At 33.6% G+C, this 19,947-nt stretch overlaps 2 protein-coding genes across 7 annotated transcripts in view; both read right to left on the bottom strand.

Annotated features, from left to right (window-relative positions):
* Positions 1 to 19,947, bottom strand: part of LOC106134424 (fibroblast growth factor 22) — a 162,397-nt gene that overhangs the window by 76,773 nt on the left and 65,677 nt on the right. The window lies entirely within an intron of this gene.
* Positions 119 to 965, bottom strand: LOC106130730 (uncharacterized). Its single transcript, XM_013329635.2, has one exon. It carries the CDS (start codon positions 963 to 965, stop codon positions 201 to 203), a length of 765 nt encoding a protein of 254 aa, XP_013185089.1. The 3' UTR covers positions 119 to 200.

Below are 19,947 nucleotides of genomic sequence, written 5' to 3'. Positions count from 1 at the left end.
AAAACTAAACGCACAACTGTCAAACTCAAATCAAATGAAATGAAAAGTGACATTGACAGCAGAAAGACAAATTGTCATTAAAAGTAAAAAGTTTGGGAGGTATCTTTTCACTACGACGAATAAATTTGATTCACTGGGTTCAATAAAGGAATTGAAGCAAACTGAACCGTAAAATATCCATGAATGGCGGTCGTAAATGACTACATTTTGCCAGATTTGCTGGCAGCAGCAGCCGCGGTCTTTCTGGTACGCGTTGTCGGGGCCGCAGCTACGGAGGGCTCGGGGACTACACGAGGCGGCTTGGTACCAGCTTGCTCCGGTTCAGCGACGACTTTGTCAAGGTCCGACAGGCATTCAACTCGGTGACGCGCTCCTTCTGTGTCCAGAACGTATACAGTGCCCTCACGAGTCCAGCAATTGGCGACACCAAACCGCTTACGAGCTGCCATGAACACATCATGTCGTGACTTAGTGAGGAACTCCGACAGCGTGACACCCGTTCCCTTCAGCTTAGACTTCGCACTCCATACTTTATTCCTAATAGACCAGTCACGCACTTTGACTAAAACAGGCCGGGGTTTACCAGCTAGCGGACGACCCATTCTGTGACACCGGCTAATGTTATCAAGAGAAAGTTCGTTCAAATTCAACCTTTCTTGAACGGTCTGAGTGATTACTGCCGCTGGATCCTCACCATTGTTCTCTGGGATACCATGAAAAAGTAGGAATTTTTTGCGGGACCGCATTTCAATGTTATCAGTGGAGCGGCTCAACAGGTCAACTTGATCCTGGAGTGATTGCAACATATTCATAACAAGATTCTGAAATGCGGTAAACCTTACTTCCAAACTGGGGGTGGACACTGATGAAGCATTTCCCTGCATTTGAGACCTGAATTGATCCATCTGTGTGACGAAGAAATTCTGCATTTGCTCCATTGATTGTTTGAGGTTATCCATATCCATGTGATTTTTATATATGTGCAAAACAGTGGAAATCTTGTGCTAATAACGGAGATAACACAACACGGTAGGTCTGGAGGGCTTTACTTTAATTTAGCATATAAATATATAAATTACTTCTATGTTTTATAATTTTAAATTAAATATTTAACTGAGGGATAAATTTTTGCTGTTTGCTTATTCACACCTACCGCCCAAAAAAAGTATCTATATATCAGTAAAGCTAGTCATTGACACATGTTTTTTTTATAGAACCATAGCTGAATCATACGTCTATTCTGTGTAGGTACTTTATTTTAAGGAAATATTAGATCATTCTTGCCATACTTAGTGATGTCAGGTCCAATTTCATACAATTAAAAAAAAACGTTTTGGAGTTTTTAGTCTGAAATTAGATTAAAAAAATTATTATGGCTTGCTTAGGAAAGATTTTTGGAATTACCCGTGGAAATAAAAAAAATAAAAACAAACATTTTATATTCTCGCGTAGATTGTTATTAAGTCAAACAAAAAAAAAATACTTATAAAATTCGCCTAAAAGATTTTTCCTTTAGGCCATCAGTCATTATATCAAAATAAATTTAATCTCAACTCCATGCAGCTAAACATGACCGCAGAGTTTTGTGAGTCTGTCACGTTAGGAATATTACCCTGATATGTGTTAAAATAGTTTTGTCGCAATTAATAAACTGTATGTCAATGAACGCTCTAAACATTAGTTTTGAATTATTTACGCCTAACGATATCTTGCGTTTGCGCATGTGTATATTTGCCAGATCAATGATCAACTACAATATTGCTAATTGCTTCTATCGTGCGAAATTGTTGATAAGATGCCCAATTTAATTGACCTCACCAGCTGGTTAATAAAGATAAGGACCTTAATAAATAAATATGATCATTGACATACATGAGAATTCTTTGAAACACAACATTTCATGAGCTAAAATAGTGTATCTTAAATTAAATCCTTTCATATACAAACAATGCCTTTTCACTCATTTCGGTAATCGCTGCACCTATTAATTTATGTATATTGTTAAATTATTGTAGTTTTAATATATGTATATTTTTTATTTTATATTTTGTGTGGGTATAAATATATTTATTTAGTTTGAACCGACATAAAGTTCTCTGTCAGACCCAATGGTTGACTGGTAGATAATGCTTCTAGCATTAAGTCCGCCAATTGTGCTATACATTTGTATTTTGTGCAATGAAGTTTAAATAAATAAACAATGTTCTAAACGTAAAGAATTTCTGGTGAAAAATCCCGAATAGAAAAATAGTGAAATTGAATTGAAACATCATATAAAACAATGAAAATACAATAGCTTTATTTAACATAAGTGCTTTTTTCAAAGCGACATGTGAAACTGGGACATCTGAAACCCAACAAGATCTAAGATAATTCTGGTGATAAACAATTAAGCTCAAAAAACTATAAAAACGAATTTGAATAAAATACTTTTACATTAAACCTTTTAGTTTGAAACGGACAATTGACGCAAGATATTGCATAATTGATAAAACAATTTAGTACATCATACTTCAAAGTTTTTGACCGGAACACTAGTTGGCATACCACCAGAATATTAAGAGTTTGAATACCAGAATGTACAGCGTATAATTAAAATCTAGACCAGAACATAGCACGTTGTTCTGATTTAGACTGAATTTAGCGAAATCGATGTTAGCCATGGTAATTGTATTTCTTTTTTATAAGTAACTAATACCTATACCCTGCTTTTTATAATTTAAATCATCTTTTCGAAAAACATACATATGGTCACGTCCATGTCCCTTGCGGGGTAGACAGAGCCAACAGTCTTGAAAAGACTGAATGACCACGTTCAGCTATTTGGCTTAATGATAACATTGAGATTCAAATAGTGACAGGTTGCTAGCCCATTGCCTAAAAAAGAAACCCAAGTTTGTAAGCCTATCCCTTAGTCGCCTTTTACGACATCCATGGGAAAGAAATGGAGTGGTCCTATTCTTTTTTGTATTGGTGCCGGGAACCACACGGCACTGCTTCGAAAAACATATCTATTCTTTATCCCTAATCGAGTAGACAGAGCCAATACTTACAAGACCGGTCCACATTAAGCCACGCTATACTGCTCCAATATTCATCTCTCCTCTCATGGGTCTACTGGAAGAGATTTCTATTGAAATAAGTGGCACCTTTGTGCTACAATTACTGTATAATATGCTCCTGTTTATAATTTTGTGACCATAAATAAATAAGCTGAATAGTTTACGATGAAATTAAGATTTGAGCAGACGTGGTGGGCATGACAGGTTGCTAATCCATCGGCGAAATGAAAAATCCTAAGTTTAAATGCCTATCTCTTTATTGACTTCTATATGAAAAAAGTATGGATATTCGATACATACATACATACATATGGTCACGTCTATATCCCATGCGGGGTAGACAGAGCCAACAGTCTTGAAGACTAAATGGCCACGTTCAGCTATTTGGCTTAATGATAGAATTGAGATTCAAATAGTGACAGGTTGCTAGCCCATCGCCTAAAAGAAGAATCCCAAGTTTATAAGCCTATCCCTTAGTCGCCTTTTACGACATCCATGGGAAAGAGATGGAGTGGTCCTATTATTTTTTGTATTGGTGCCGGGAACCACACGGCAAGGATATTCGATAGTTAGACATTTTGCTACGTGGGCGATAAGCTAGGTACATAGTAAGATTGCTCATTTGGACATTTCGCTTTTTTTTAATGGTTTGCTAATTATAATTTGTGATCAGGATTGTCTTAGCTACCATACCAACATGCACAAGAACTTAATAAGGTATCGAATATTATTAAAAACTGTTGCCAATTGTGCAATTGTTCAATTGTGCCGTGTGGTTCCCGGCACCTATAGAAAAAAGAATAGGACCACTCCATCTTTTTCCCATGGATGTCGTAAAAGGTGACTAAGGGAATAGGCTTATAAACTTGGGATTCTACTTTTAGGCGATGGGCTAGAAACTTGTCACTATTTGAATCTCAATTCTATCTTAAAACCAAATAGCTGAATGTGGCCTACCAGTCTTTTCAAGACTGTTGGCTCTGTCTAACCCGCAAGGGATATAGACGTGATTATATGAATGTTACATACATTGTTCAATTGGGCAGTATGACTGTACTTCCTGCTTGGCGACACTATCTATTACACAACAAGCATTGCGTATCTGTCCTTCAAGATTTTTTATCAGTTTTCAAACAACTAAAGGAACATGCAGACGCGCGACTTTTCATCAGAAAAATAAATCAAAACATATTTTTGATTACAAAAAAAATGCAAGTGCCGGTTGGCAATTTCCCTTTAGAATAAAACGATGAAAGTGCGAAAGATCTTAAATGAGTTATTGATACAAACAAGAACAAGTAAAAAACGTATTAAACAGACCAAGTTGATAAAAATAGTAGTTATGGTACAAAAAGTCGCAAATCTGTTCAAACCAGTGTTAAGAACAATGGTGCTAAAGAAAACAAAACAAATAACTTTAAAACTACAAATAACTCCTTCATAACCGCCGTTTATCCGGTCATTGAAACAGTTTTAAAACTGCACTTTGTGATAATACTGGTGATAACAGTACAACGACCCTGCGAATCTGATGATCTTGACATTTGATAAGAGAGATGTAATAATTACGTAAAAGGTGAACTTTGGTTAAAGGTTAAGTATACAAGTCTTAAAGATATTTAAAGGTTAAGGAATACATACTCGAATTGAAGTATCGGAGTCTTCGGATTATATTTGGAAAGGGTTCTTGGTGTTACAAGGCCAAGGTCTCGGGTTCAAATTCTGGTCAAGTCCGAATGAAAAATGTTGATGGTCATCAGGAAACTCTTTATAATTATACAACTGAATTACGTTTTGTAAGTAGATCTTAACTATCTTATCCTATCCAGAATAGTATATAATTAATGCTGGTCTCAAACTTTGATGGACTTATTATTGATCGATCAAATTTCTGGAATGATAAATATTTCAATTCAAATTACATCATTGGGCCATATACGCCGAACGTGGCCTTTCAGTCTTTTCGAGATTGTTGGCTCTGTCTGCTCGGGAAGCGATAAAGACGTGATGTATAAAAATAAATTCATAGGAGTTGTTACTATCAGGGCTTGTCAAGTCGTCATACCTGTCGGACGTAGAGCAACTAGCGACAGGTTTCTGAACAAAAAGCAAGGGAAGAAAGTTATCATAGATTGATCGCGTGCAGACACCAAGCGTCTTGTGTTACCTGATGGAGGCTTTGCTGATAAGAGAAGCGATTGATTAATTCATACTTTAATAAATAAATTCTTAACAACACTAGGACATTACTATTCAAATAAAGTTTTCATATTCATAGATGTGTAGTAAAGAATTTAGAAACAAAAACGTAACTCTGTGACAAAACCCAAAAACAAAGGCCACAGAACACAGTTTGACAAACAATAGCAAGGAATATCAACTTCACATGAGTTAAGGCTAGGCAAAATTATAGAGAGGGAATAAGAATAATATGTTTTTCTTGATGTTGAGTGCCGTGTGGTTCCCGGCACCAATACAAAAAAGAATAGGACCACTCCATCTCTTTCCCATGGATGTCGTAAAAGGCGACTAAGGGATAGGCTTACAAACTTGGGATTCTTTTTAGGCGATGGGCTAGCAACCTGTCACTATTTGAATCTCAATTCTATCTTAAAGCCAAATAGCTGAACGTGGCCTATCAGTCTTTGCTAGACTGTTGGCTCTGTCTACCCCGCAAGGGATATAGACGTGATTATATGTATGTATGTTTTTCTTGACTTGGCACAGATAATCCGAAAATCTGAATCTTTAGCGAATATCTCAACGATGATAATCATATTATAGACCAGGGCTTCAAGACAAACATAACGGATGACTTGTAAAGCTGTTCAACATTACAAGTCCACTTTCGTTCGATGTAACTCATCGATATCCCGTTTTAATTTAATATGACAAATTCAATTAATGGACGCCAGGCACAGAACATTTAGATGGAGGATATAGCGAGAAAGTGATCAAGAGTTCAGGAAAACCAAGTTTCTATTTGAATGTAATTGGATTATAAGTTTGATAGTAATTCAAACGGCGGTTCCCTGTTTAATTAATTAGATCTTTTAGCGTGATCCATCGATCTTGCTGACTGGGCAGAATGGATGAGATTATGTTAATTTTGTTTACTTATGCTGAGTTTAGGTGAAGTTTGTCAACAATCTGAAGAAATTTTAACCATAGGAAGAAGCGATTAACATGATCTGTTTAAGTAGAAAGAATAGCATATGTAAAGTGTAGTAATAGCAATGATATTTTAGATAATAACAGCTAAAAAAAAACAAAAATAACGATACATTTGAAAACGTAAATATAGTTTGATACGATAACGAACATTTTGATGTTTAACTATTTCACAGCTACGCCTTGTGTGATGTTACGAGCCTTACCGACAGATTATAACAGGCAAAATCTCAATTTTATCATTAAGCCAAACAGCTGAATGTGGCCTATCAGTCTTTTCAAGACTGTTGGCTCTCTCTATCTCGCAAGGGATATAGACGTGAATATATGTATGTATAACAGGCAGATTGTGAGAAAATAAACGACGATTAGTTATACAATTTGGCGAACCAAAATCGAAAAAAACGTATGCGTAATAATCGCTACAGCCTGTGTAGTGACTGAAATATAATCCTAGACAGATGGGATGAAATTGCTTCCAGCTTATGCACAATATGTGTTATAGACTCCATTATGGTGCCAACGTATTGCGTAGAATAATATGTTTTAGAATATTATTTCATAAGTATCTAGTGCCTTCTTACAACCCTGCGTAACAGATTGTTCGTTTGAGACATAATGTAATGACATAAATCCACTTTTTAACTATAAGCAAAAAAAAAAAAAATACCATAAGTAATTTCAGGTGGCTAATTGGCTATATTTAGTTTTTTTCTATTTTCTTTTCCCCGTCGTAGCAAAAATTTATCGCACGGCACCTTTTCAAAAATTAACTCTTTAAACATAAACACTAACAAAGTTATACTTTTTAGAGCATCTAAATAAAGTAATACTTTTTAAAACATCCTATAAATAGGAAACAAATGCGCAGACTAAAATAACTTAACAATTTGAAATAATTGAAACTCTGCCATAAATCAAACAACAATTGATTTTGCCACCCTTCAGAGACCTCTAATAGCATAATTTTCCTCAAACAATGCCACTACATTGCAATCGTGCCTACAAAATACACAAACATAGCTGATTTATGTCCGTCGTGTGACTCCAATTAACCTATTTCTCCTATTATAACCCCATCAACATCTTTTAACATACCAGTTTCTTCAAATTCTATACTTACATTGCTGTATTGATCAGAAAACAGTTATTTATCATTCTTATTACACCGGCATTGAATATCGTGTATATCGATGGAACCGAACAAATTATGAGAACATTGTTTAGAGGTGTTGTTTGATGTGGATTCAAATCAATGCATTGTCACATCACTGTTATTTAGCTCTGGTTCGAAATATTTGTAATCGTGGAAGAATACAAATACATTAAGTAAGATGATTAAATTCTTGAGTACATTTGTATCATATTATAACAGCCACTGAATAAAACCTCTCAATATAAAATTGAAGAAATCTAAATACAATGTTATCATATATCTTTTTTCTTTCTTTTTTATAAGAAGTTTTAGTTTTAATTTGATTTTATTGTAATCTATTTTTAGTAGTTTGAAGTGTTTATGAATATTTATGAATCCCCACCATTAATTCATAAAAAAATACAATATTATATGAGGGATACGGGGGTAAAAAATATTAATACAAAAGAATAAAAAATGTCTGTTTGATCATATCTAGTAGAGTGAACTTAAGACTGATGCATTGACTTCTCAATCATTAAATGTTTCGTTCCATATTCTATTCTCAAATCAAGTTATTACGACAAATGAAGTTGGTATTTCATCAAATAATAATATTGTAATAACATAACACTAATCTCCCAACAATATCATCCCAAGCAGAGATAACACAAATTTAATTAAAGCTTAAAAGGATATAAAACACCCACGCTAAACTACCATTAACACGCTTTAGAACAAAGCCGTAAAGACAATACCTAAGATAAGAGTAATAACAGTTAAACCGTAGAAAGTGAAGGGTTAACAAAACACTTCAGGTATCTCCCTTTCGGCGATGAAATAGCCGTGAAATGCCCCAGGCCTTGCTTTTATATTCATGAGTCTACCCTCTGTTGGGAAGCTATTACCGCCCTTATAAAATATTCAATTAAAACCGGTGAAGTACTTTCACCTCAAAGTTCAGCGACACCCGAATTTGAAAATCAGCAAAAAATTCCATTTCAAAATTAACAACGAAGCACGCTCTCATTTTGCAAATTATAAGCAAATTACATTAAACATAGGTCTGACTACGTCGGCGGTCGAGCGTTATTTGAACGGATACGTTCCAAATTCAAACGAATTCTTTTAAAACGCTCGCACGTGATTGGTGGTCGTCATTTTCGTATCTACACTATTATTATGCGAGATGAAGTTATCAAGTGGAACAGTAAATTGTTGGTTTTTGGACTTTCGCTTTCATGTTTACTTTTCGTGTGCTGTATAATTTTATTAGGCACTATTAAATTCTTCCGACAGAAATATGAGATGGGCTGTTTGAGCATTTTTTAACATATTATTATTTATCTGTATATTGACGTCATCCACTGATTTTATTTAAATGTTTGATTCGTCGGTTTGATATTCATAGCAGTACTTATCTCAAAATACTATTGTATGTATATTAAATGTTATATTAAATTGTGTCTAGACGTGTAATGTATAACAGTAATAACAAGAAAATAGTGAATAAAATTGTGCATTTAAAATGCGCGCCGGTTACGCATTTCTGTATAATAATGAACAAGAATAATAAAGATAACATAAAAAACAAACACAATGTCTAACTTAAAGACATAAACAGTGGAATAAAATAAAGATAGTACAGAAGTCACACACAGCTCTTGACTTATTATTGTTAAATATACAAAAATACAGCTCTTGTTTATATATTTTCAGGGATGACTACTTTTACATACCTAACTGAGCCGTGTGGTTCTCAGCACTAATACAAAAAGAATAGGTTCACTCCATCTCTTTCCCATGGAAGGAGATGGAGTGGGACAACATGGGATTTTTAGACGATAGGCTAGCAACCTGTCTTTATTTGAATCTCAATTCTATCATTAAGCCAATCAGCTGAAGGTGGCCTAACAGACTTTTCAAGACTGTTGGCTCGGTCTACCCCGCATGGGATATAGACGTGAATATTATGTAGGTATGTATCTTTACTGTTAAGCATTTAGATTCAGGTAACCAACCAACAGCCTCGAGGAGACTGAAAGGTCACATGTAAAGATTCAAATAGTGACATACTCGTAGGTTGGTAACCCATCGCCTACACATAGAATCCCAAGCTTATCCTTTAGTCACCTTTCACGACATCTATGCTTAACAGAAGGTTGACCGGGTTTAAAGCAAAGAATGTTGGGCCACGAAATATTTTGGGATCGTTAGCTTGATATCAATAAACTACACGCGATAGATCAGGTGCCTCTCATATACAGGCTGTTTTAAATGGTCAAGCATCGGTGTTTTAGTCTGTGGCAATACATAAAAACGTCATACGCCACCGGCCAATCCTAGCGCGTATGCTTAATCGCACAAAAATATACAAACATTATTCATATAATCACATCTTTATTCTTAACGGGATAGACAAAGCCAACAATATCGAAATGTCTGAAAAACTTCATGAAAATGGAAATTCAAATAGTGACAGGTTGCTAGCCTAAAAAATAATCCCAAGTTTAAGTATAAGCTCTATCCTAAAAATATATCAAAACACAATTTATTAGGACACCCTTTAGCTAATACTCATTGATCTAAATATCGATTAATCGTTATTTGTGTAACGGTTCTCCCAGGAAGCATAAACAAATCCTACGGATTTTAATTTCGGATAGGGATGCGACGTAAGAAAATGTGGACATGACTTTTAATTCTTAATCAATCGTTCCAAAATTATAAAATCGAATACTTGTGAGTACCTATGTACTCTTTGAATTAAAAACTACCGAATGTTATTTGTATATAAATTTACAATAAAATAGCACACAGAAATTACACACAGGTTACCATCAAATCAATTACACAAAACTTGAAGATATATTTATTTTTCAGTAATGTATTTTTAAGTGCTTTAATTTTTTACTCAAAAAGTTTTATTGAGCCTAAAAGTACAATAAATAAACTTAACGGTTATAGAAAATAGCAAACATATAATACAATCAGGTGTATGAAAGCAGAATAATCACAAAAGTTTCATTATACATAGACACACAAATTAGAATATATATATTATGTACATATACATAAATATTTTAATTACATAATTGAACAATAATAAATATAAGAAATTATAAAAATATAGCAATATAAATTTGCCTTTTTTGTCAATTTTTCCTGTTTCTTTATATCTATTTTTTTATAGAATAAGGCTTATCCACACAAAACCAGCCTGCCACGCGCTACCCTATTAAATCACAATAAATGAAAATATTTATATTTATTTGTACGATGTTAGAATCAGGAGTGAATTATATTGTTAATACAGTCATAAAGTCGATTTAACTGTATTGTATGTTTGTTTGTGATCTAAGGAGCCCACCCGGAACTTACATTTTTGAAATTGTAAATTGAATAACCTTTTGAAAATTCCGTTTTTTTTTATTCGTTATTGATATCGTAAGCTAGTAAATAGTAAGTTATAACAACTTTATAGTAACTAGATGTATTGTAAAAAAAATGACTGTCACAATTTCACAATGAATACCGCAACATTTATTAGATTACGTATCAGTGATTAAATTATTGGTCATGGGAAAAACGGGAATTCTAGATTTCCAAGTCGGGTCTTTTTAAAAAGATAAGTTTAAAAAAATACAAAGTTCGCTCCGTGTTAACCCTGACAGACTGAACTTTTAGCGTAAAATTATTATGAATTTGTATTTTTTTTAACTTATCTTTTTAAAAAGACTTGGAAACTAAGTAGAATTCCCATTTTCCTCATAACCAATCTTATTATTCATTTATTTAAACTTTATGCATGTTAAATGCACAACAAGTGGACTTAATACCACAATGCATTCTCTGCCAGACGAACCTTTGGACCAAACTGAGTTGGAGTATGGGTGGTGCCATACATAAGTCACGTCTATATCCCTTGCGGGGTAAACGGAGCCAACACTCTTATATAGACTGATAGGCCACGTTTAGCTGTTTGGCTTAATGATAGAATTGAGATTCAAATATGTAGTGACAGGTTGCTGCTAGTCTGTCGCCTCAAAGAAAAATCCCAAGTTTATAAGCCTATCCCTTAGTCGCCTTTTACGACATCCATGGGAAAGAGATGGAGTGGTCCTATTCTTTCTTTTCTTTTCTTATCTAAGTGGTCAAAACAGTATATTTAAATATAGTTTCCATGTCGAAATTGGGTTACTTTAAACCATAAATATGGAATGCAATATACGTGACTGCGTTGTAAATAATATTAAAAGCCAGTCAAAATTATTTGCAGTTAGTTAATGGCAGCTTCACTTAACCGTCAAAACAGCGGGAACTTTCCGTGATTGTGTATTTCTGGGTTATGCATACATACATACATATCGTCACGTCTATATCCCTTGCGGGGTAGACAGAGCCAACAGTCTTGAAAACTTGACTGAATGGCCACGTTCAGCTATTTGGCTTAATGATAGAATTGAGATTTAATTAGTGACAGGTTGCTAGCCCATCGCCTAAAAAATGAATCCCAAGTTTGTAAGCCTATCCCTTTTTCTGGGTTATGTATTAAATCATAGCCAAATAGCTGAGCGTGGCTCTGTCTACTCCACAAGGGATATAGACGTGACCATGTGTATGTATGTATGTGTATTAAATCATATATCCATGTAGTCTGTCAGCGAAGAAAAAACGTAGTGTGTCAACTGTTTCGTACGTAGATTGTAAAATTTTCAATTTAATTAAGAAGATTTTTTTAAATTAAATACTTTAGGTTTCTGCTACATTTTTAAAATTCTTATAAAATCAGTCCACTCAAGGTCTTTTCACATGTAAATATCTTTAAAAGATAACGCTACCATATTGAAGTTGGACAAAATAAAGAAGTACCATGCTGTTGCAAGCAAAAAACGCATTATCGATAAACTTTTACGACTATTAAAGATCCATGTCACTAGAGCGTCATAAAAATGCATTAATTCGCTGTCAAATCATTAGGATACGATTCTTAAAAACACACCGACGGCCGGGACAACATTTTTATTACTTATTTATCAGTGCGGACGAGGCCGGAGTTGTTCATAAACTTTTTATTGGAATTTAATCTTAAATTTTGCTGGGATTTGCCGCGGCTGCAGTGGGGTTAATAAAGAAGGCATTCAATGAAAAGTTTTTTTTTTTATAAATATTGTGACGTGTGTTTTGTGAAAATTTTTGTAATAAACCTATATTGATGAAATATAGGGTGAAGATAAGTTTGACCAATAGAAAAATAGACTAAGTAATTTTATTACTGAAATTTAGTAAGGAAGTGTAGTAATTGCAAGCAACATTTATTTTTGATTAAGGTGCTTACATACATACATACATACCATCCCGCCTGTTTCAGGGATAGGCAGAGACTAAGGAATTAAGGTGCTTACATCATTATAATATTTTTCATGCCAAATGTTAATAATATTTTCACAGTGAAAACCTTTGGCACGAGATCCATATGACCACAAAACAACTTATAGGTGCGTTAATTTGTAAACAGTCTAATAATGTATTTGTAAACAGTCTAGTAATGTAAAAATCGCATCTGCGCCCACGCATTATGCGACATGTTACATTTTTGTGCATAAAAAATGACACGTGTAATTTCCTATTGGCAACAATACTAAAAGGATTACCATCTAAAAATATCGATCGTTATTTTTACGCAGAAAGCATTCACTCATAAAACAGCTATTCCAAATTCCTATGTCATTCTAAATCCGTCGGTTTTTAATTCAATCGGTCATCAGTGGTCGGCTTTATGCCGTCGGGAATAAAAATTTTACGAGTCCCAAAATAAAGGGTGATATCCACCATTTTAGAGCAGTAGGTTCCCATACTATTGAAGCTATGAAAGTTAAGTGCCTATAAAGGTTTTATTGGTGGAAAATTTATCAAGTGTGAGTTTGAGTTGAGATTGTGTAGGAAATGACAGCTGTTGATATGGTTATCTTCTGTTTTGACTTGCCTATACCTTTGGGTATTGACAGAGATTTGGATAATAAATATTCGTAGTGTGAGCACTAATCCCAAAGGATGGGAACAAAAATGTATAAAATTTTTTGTCTGTCCCTTAGAAAATTTGGTTGATTTGGGCATGCTACTCCAGTTATAAAATCGGATTTATAAAAAGTTTAATAGTTCTTAACATATTAATTAAATTTAAAACAGATACATGAGATTGTTAGCAAAAGAATCGTTACATGATTTAAAAAAATCAGCAAATATGTACCAATTTCTTTAAACATGTAAAGCAGAAAAATCATTAACGACAACTTAATGACAAAGCTATCAAAAATACGCAAGATGAGTCATTTTTAATTGAACAATTCTGTAAAATTAGTCACCCTACTGAAGTTAAAAATAAGTACATGAATATTTAAAAACAACAAAATTATCTTATTACCAAAATATGTTCTAATTAGTACAGAAAACTATCAATAAAAAGGCAATAAAAAGTTGTAATCCAAGAGATGGTTGCGTGTACAATTTGTTAACATTAACTTGAAATATGTTGATAGTAATCGTCCAATCAGAGGGGAAAGTGCCCTTAAAATAATACTACATTCAAAAACTATGCTTAATTCACTTAAATAGAGAATACTAATAAGGGAAATAAAGCTGTAGTTTGTAATAAAATGTTAAATAAATACGTAGTTCTGTTATGTTATCTGCTATACACAACATTGAGATGATATTATTAAAAGAATCAAAAAATATAAACAAGACTATGAATTACATAGGATTGCTACAAAATTCACATAAAATCGAAATAAAACACAAAAAAAACAGAAATCGACTAAAATTTAGTATTACAAATAAAAACATACGGAGAAATACCTCATAAAGCGCGAAGACCAAAAGCCGTCCAAAATAATATTTGCCCGCCAAAATATAAATAATGAAGTGCCAAAACAAATTTATTATTCTCATATAAATCAATAAAAGCTAATAACAGAAGCTGAGGTTCCCGTTTAACTTAGTAACACGTCCACTGCTTCGAATAGCTTTGCTTTTAAAACATATCTTCTACATGTATAAAACTCTTTATATATGATATTATAGGATTCTTTTTTAGGCGATGGGCAAGCAACCTGTCACTATTTGAATCTCAATTCTATCATTAAGCCAAATAGCTGATCGCGGCCTATCAGTCTTTTCAAGACTGTTGGCTCTGACTACCCCGCAAGGGATATAGACGTGACCATATTTATGTATGTATATAAAACTCTTCCGTTACTGAGTGACTGACAGACAATGCTCAGCACAAACCAATGGGTCTAGAAACTTGGAATTTGGTGTGAAGGTTCTTCAGGCACCTCCTGAAGAACCTTGAAGAGGAGCACTAAAAGCGTATTTTCCAAAAATCCCGCGGGAACGAGAATATTTTTAACGCAGGCGAAGCCGCGGACCATAATTAAAATATGGCAATTCCATATTTTATTAATCGCTGTTAATAAGCTGTTTTTTCCATCATTTGCCTGAAAAGAGGCGTGATTATATGTATTTATGTCAGGTCAGTATCTTCCAGTCTGTAAGCAGATATACAAGGAGAGTGTGGAGGGAAAGGTCGGAGTGGGAAGACCTAGACGAACATATCTTGATCAAATTAAGGACGTCCTGGTAAAGGGTCAGGTCAAAAGTACCCGAAACCGCCGAGCTTGCATGAAGAGAGTTATGAATGTGGATGAAGCGAAGGAAGTATGGAGAGATCGTGGCAAGTGGAAAGAGGTAGTCTCTGCCTACTCCTCTGGGAAAGAGGCGTGAATTTATGATTTTATTTTATGTTTATATTCCAGTCTGTAAGTAATCTTTGGGAACATCAAACCAATACAAATAACCGTTGTAGCAGTATTGGATCCAATTCAATATGACCTTCTAGTAGTCGGCGAATCTTAGAGACATATATCAATATTACAGCAACAACTAGACTTGTCACAAGAGCGATATCATTCAGTCAACAAGTGAAGAAATGCAGCCTACTAAAATATTTTTGGTGAAACTATCGCCGGGTTAATTGGTTAGGAATTCCGCTAGATATTTAGATAAAGATGACAACAAAAATATAAAAGTACAGAAATCAAAAGCGTGTCTTGTCAATGCACATTAATGGAGCGATCCCTTAAATGACGAGAGTGCATTAAATATGAACCCTTCGCGTGACCAAAAGGCATTAACTACAAATCAATAAATCAATGTAATTTTTGATAAATGCCCAAATCCAATGCATTATCCTAATATATTATTTAATGCTACTTAACGAGACGCTGATCCAGTTCATTCGATTGAATAAATGCATCGTGATTTATTACCGGATCATAAGAATATCGATTATAAATATCGATTGATTCCTCAATTTTCACGCCAGAATGTGCCAGCTTCCAAATTTAAAAATCGTTTAAAAAATATCAACGCAATTAGTCGAGGGCCTTTTTTGGTACGTTCGAATTTCAACGAGCAAAATTGACGTTTCTGGACATGGCAACACATAAATCTTGATTACTGCTTCGGCATTGGACCCGACTCATTTCGCCAATCAATGAATTTCAAACGTGGGCGATAAGAGATTAATGTTGTGAATTTATTTTAATTGTAATAAAAAGGAAAACATTCGACATCTGTCATTCCTAATAGGTATCTGTTTCTTAATGGGAACAAAAACTTCATAAAATAATCGGTTAACCAAAAATAAATTACTCTTTGTTTTTACTGTTAATGTAATAAGAAACAAAAATTAATTGTTACTAAATTACGTATGTAAGAATTCTAAATATTCACAATTAAACGTAAATTACCTCATAAATGTTAATAAGACACTGGCCGAATTAAAAAAAAAATAAGATGACATCGTTGCTCGCTTCAAAAAAAAAAAAAAAACTAGTTTCGCGCCACTATTTCCAGCCAGTGCGTCCATTACTCAATACCACACACATGTGTCAATGTATGCAATTTACGGCGTATGACGTATCACCTTGATCGAGTTGTGACGCTTATGCAACAGGTCCATCGACCTCATAGTGCTGGCCGGACACAAATATTTACTTTCGAACATACCTGGGTTTCGCGGCGTGATTGTACTGAGCTCTATTTTAGTCTATGACTTATGAGGGTGACCAGATATTACGTTGTGATTGAGACATTAATAAAATTGTAACATTGTTTCTATATGTTTACAGTGCTGTTGGATTGTGGTTGTGTTATCTATATCTATCAGGGTGATTGGGTGAATCAGGTTTTTACACGAAGCAACACCCAATTACTTCCATCTGACCTCCGTATTCTTTAACATTAAAAAAAAAATATTCGTATAAAGACAAAAAAAAAAACGTTTCCCACAATTTTATTCAGCATTCTTTCCAATACCTTTTTAGCGACGAAAGTGGAGCGAAAAATAGAACGCGCAGAAAATAAAAAGTACAAAATATGATTCTTTTCTCATTGGTCATCGGCCAAAAACTATAGGAGTCGGCCAAATTGAGTGGAAACATTTTATTTTTAAAGAAAAAATCACATTATTAGGTGTTGGAATGTATGCATTTTAAATATGGAACTCTCAAAAGATGTTTCACGATAACGCCGAAAAAAAAATCTCTTTCTGTAAGGGACACTCCTTCTTAGTATTCTACCAGTAAAACAAGTCTTTATCAAGATGCCATAAATTAAAATTAGTCCGCAATCTGAGTTACTGACTGTACGATAATATAAGACAATGTGATTTTATAAAAGATGCAAAATAACGTGAAAACAAAAGAGAATATAGATCAAGAATGTAGTAAATACATAAAATTAAATAAAACATTTAAATTAATACATACATAAAATTAAATAAAGTATTTTTAAACTTTTAACAACAATAATTCTGTTCCTAATTATAAATGATTGATAATTATCATAATTAAAATAAATTTACATGCACATTTCTTTTTCCAAAAAAACAAATTACACATCTTTCAGCAAAAAAAACATAACTAAAATAACTGTTCCATACAACAGGTAAATCATACTATTTACCTAATGGCATTAAATGATAAATAAAGAATAATGTCTAATAAGGCATTTATTACGATAACAAGGAAAATTTCTCTATAGTCTAGGCCAGATAGTGGGAATTACGGTTATACTATCTTATACATTACAACTTTATCATCAACTTATACAACGACGTTAGACATTATGGCTGATTCACACGAGTTTAGCACTAAGTGCTTATACTCGGCAGATACATAAATATACACATAAGATTGAGTTAGCCTCAAAGTTAGTTCACTACTTGTGTTACGAGATACTACCTCAACGACACTATATAATGAATACTCATAAAGGTAAAAATAAAATTTTAAATCGATCAAAAATATTAATCGAAATGAGGAGTTTTGTTCCAAGTCGATTATAATATTCTTATAACTTATTTCTTTTAATTTTTGCTTAAATACAACGTAACAATAAACTAGAGCAAAACCAATTCAGCAACATTGATCGCATTAAAAATGACGAAGATTTTGCATGGTACTAAAAAAAAGGTAAGTAATGTAAAAAAGAATAATTGGAAAAATTATCTGTTAAAGCTTAGCAAATGTTATGAATAACTCGTGTAAAGTAGCCGTAAGGAAAGTCGGGCCGATCAGTGAAATTATTGTTATTTCCATGAAATTGGGTGTCCAGCTGTATAATAGACTAGATTTTATCGAAAATGGATTATTAATACAGTTCGGATGAAAATTTACCGATTTCTCGAAGTGTTATAATAACTTAATATAGAATTTTATTAGCTGGTGCCGGCTCTTTTCTAGCAATTTTTTAAGTTTATATTTTTCTTTCACCAGTTTTTTTTGGTGAGTTTTGATGTTATTTTTTTTAATTATTTTTTATGGTTTTTGTGACATTCACCGATTTTTTTAAAATTATTTTTATTCTCACCTCTAACCAGGTACTAACAGTACCTGGGTGACTGACTACGCTCGATCTTACTTCACTATAAACCTAGTCAAATAAAGCAAAAAATAAACGTAAGAAAAAACCAACAAATAAAAAAATTAAGAGAGAAAAGAGATAAATGGAATACTCTCCACTCCACCGACAAGAGTAGCTCTTAAATTTAAGAAGAATAATAGACTTAGTATAAATTCTTTACACTATACAACATACGAGTATCTGTAATCTATATGAATATGAGTAATTTCTTGCCTTCGGCAAAATTCATAAAAATATCCTTTACCAATGAAAGTCACTCTAAATGAGGTCAAATTAAATTAAAACATATAAAATTTAGTTTTTCCCCTTTTCTTTATTCTCGTTGTAAATTTAAAGGCAAAAAATCAAACATAGCTGTACAAGAAAGTAGCAACTTTGTATCAAACTGGCCCCTTTACCAAATGTTCATAATTAGTCCATTGTGAGATGCCATTGCATATTTAAAATTGAGAAGTGCAAGTTTTTATTTAATTATTTGATAATTATTTATTTTCGAAAATTTTAATACAATTGTATTTTACTTATACCTTCAAAAGTACCCGAAACCGCTGAGCTTGCATGAAGAGAGTTATGAATGTGGATAAAGCGAAGGAAGTATGCAGAGATCGTGGCAAGTGGAAAGAGGTAGTCTCTGCCTACCCCTCCGGGAAAGAGGCGTGATTTTATGTATGTATGTATTATACTTCGATGCTTTTTATATAAACTTGTTAATATTAGAATTTATAATGATGAAACAGTGAACTGCAATGACATAATCAATATACCTAACCTACATATATTATTTGTTTTTGTGATAGTAGTAAACTATATTTTCTAGGTATAATAAGTTTAATAATTATTTTCATTAAAAAAAAATGGTCAAAATTTTACCTGCTGTTTGTGTAACTTAACAGACAAATTTTCCTATTTACAATATAAATGTGGACATACCTACTAATATTTCTTTTATTTAAACTTTATGCACGTTAAATGCACAACAGGTGGACTTGATGCCACAAGGCATTCTCTGCCAGTCGAAACTTTGGACCAAACTGAAATGAATCTGAGAAGAATGAGATTTTTTCTCTCCAAACGTATACACAATACCGCCGACCCGACAAGATCATGGCGATAATTTTCAGATCATGATATAAAATGCGATGTCTTATTTAACGCCATTTATCATTTTTATTAGTCTCCACCCATACTAATGTGTTATATTTCACACTGTTAACCGATCATTCGCAAAAAAGATTGCCCCCAGGTTTGACCGCGTGTGTCTAACGGAGTGTCTGAATAGTGCCGTGTGGTTCTTGGCACTTAAGCAAAGATAAATAATAAGGAAATGTTGTGATGTAGTAACAGGAATAGAAAAGGGTATGTTATGATGGTTTGGTCATGTGGAGAGGATGAATGAAAGCAGGTTGACTAAGAAAATATATAGAAAGTCTAGAGAAAGGTCGGAGTTGGAAGGTCTAGTCGAACGCATCTTGATCAAATTAAGAACGTCCTGGCAAAGGGTCAGGTCAAGAGTACCCGAAACTGCCGAGCTTGCATGAAGAGAGTCAAGAATGTGGTTGGAGCGAAAGAAGTATGCAGGCTTTCAGTGTT

Source organism: Amyelois transitella, chromosome 20 (assembly GCF_032362555.1).
Source record: "Amyelois transitella isolate CPQ chromosome 20, ilAmyTran1.1, whole genome shotgun sequence".
Lineage (NCBI taxonomy): Eukaryota > Metazoa > Arthropoda > Insecta > Lepidoptera > Pyralidae > Amyelois > Amyelois transitella.
This window is presented reverse-complemented; position numbering and strand designations above follow the sequence as displayed.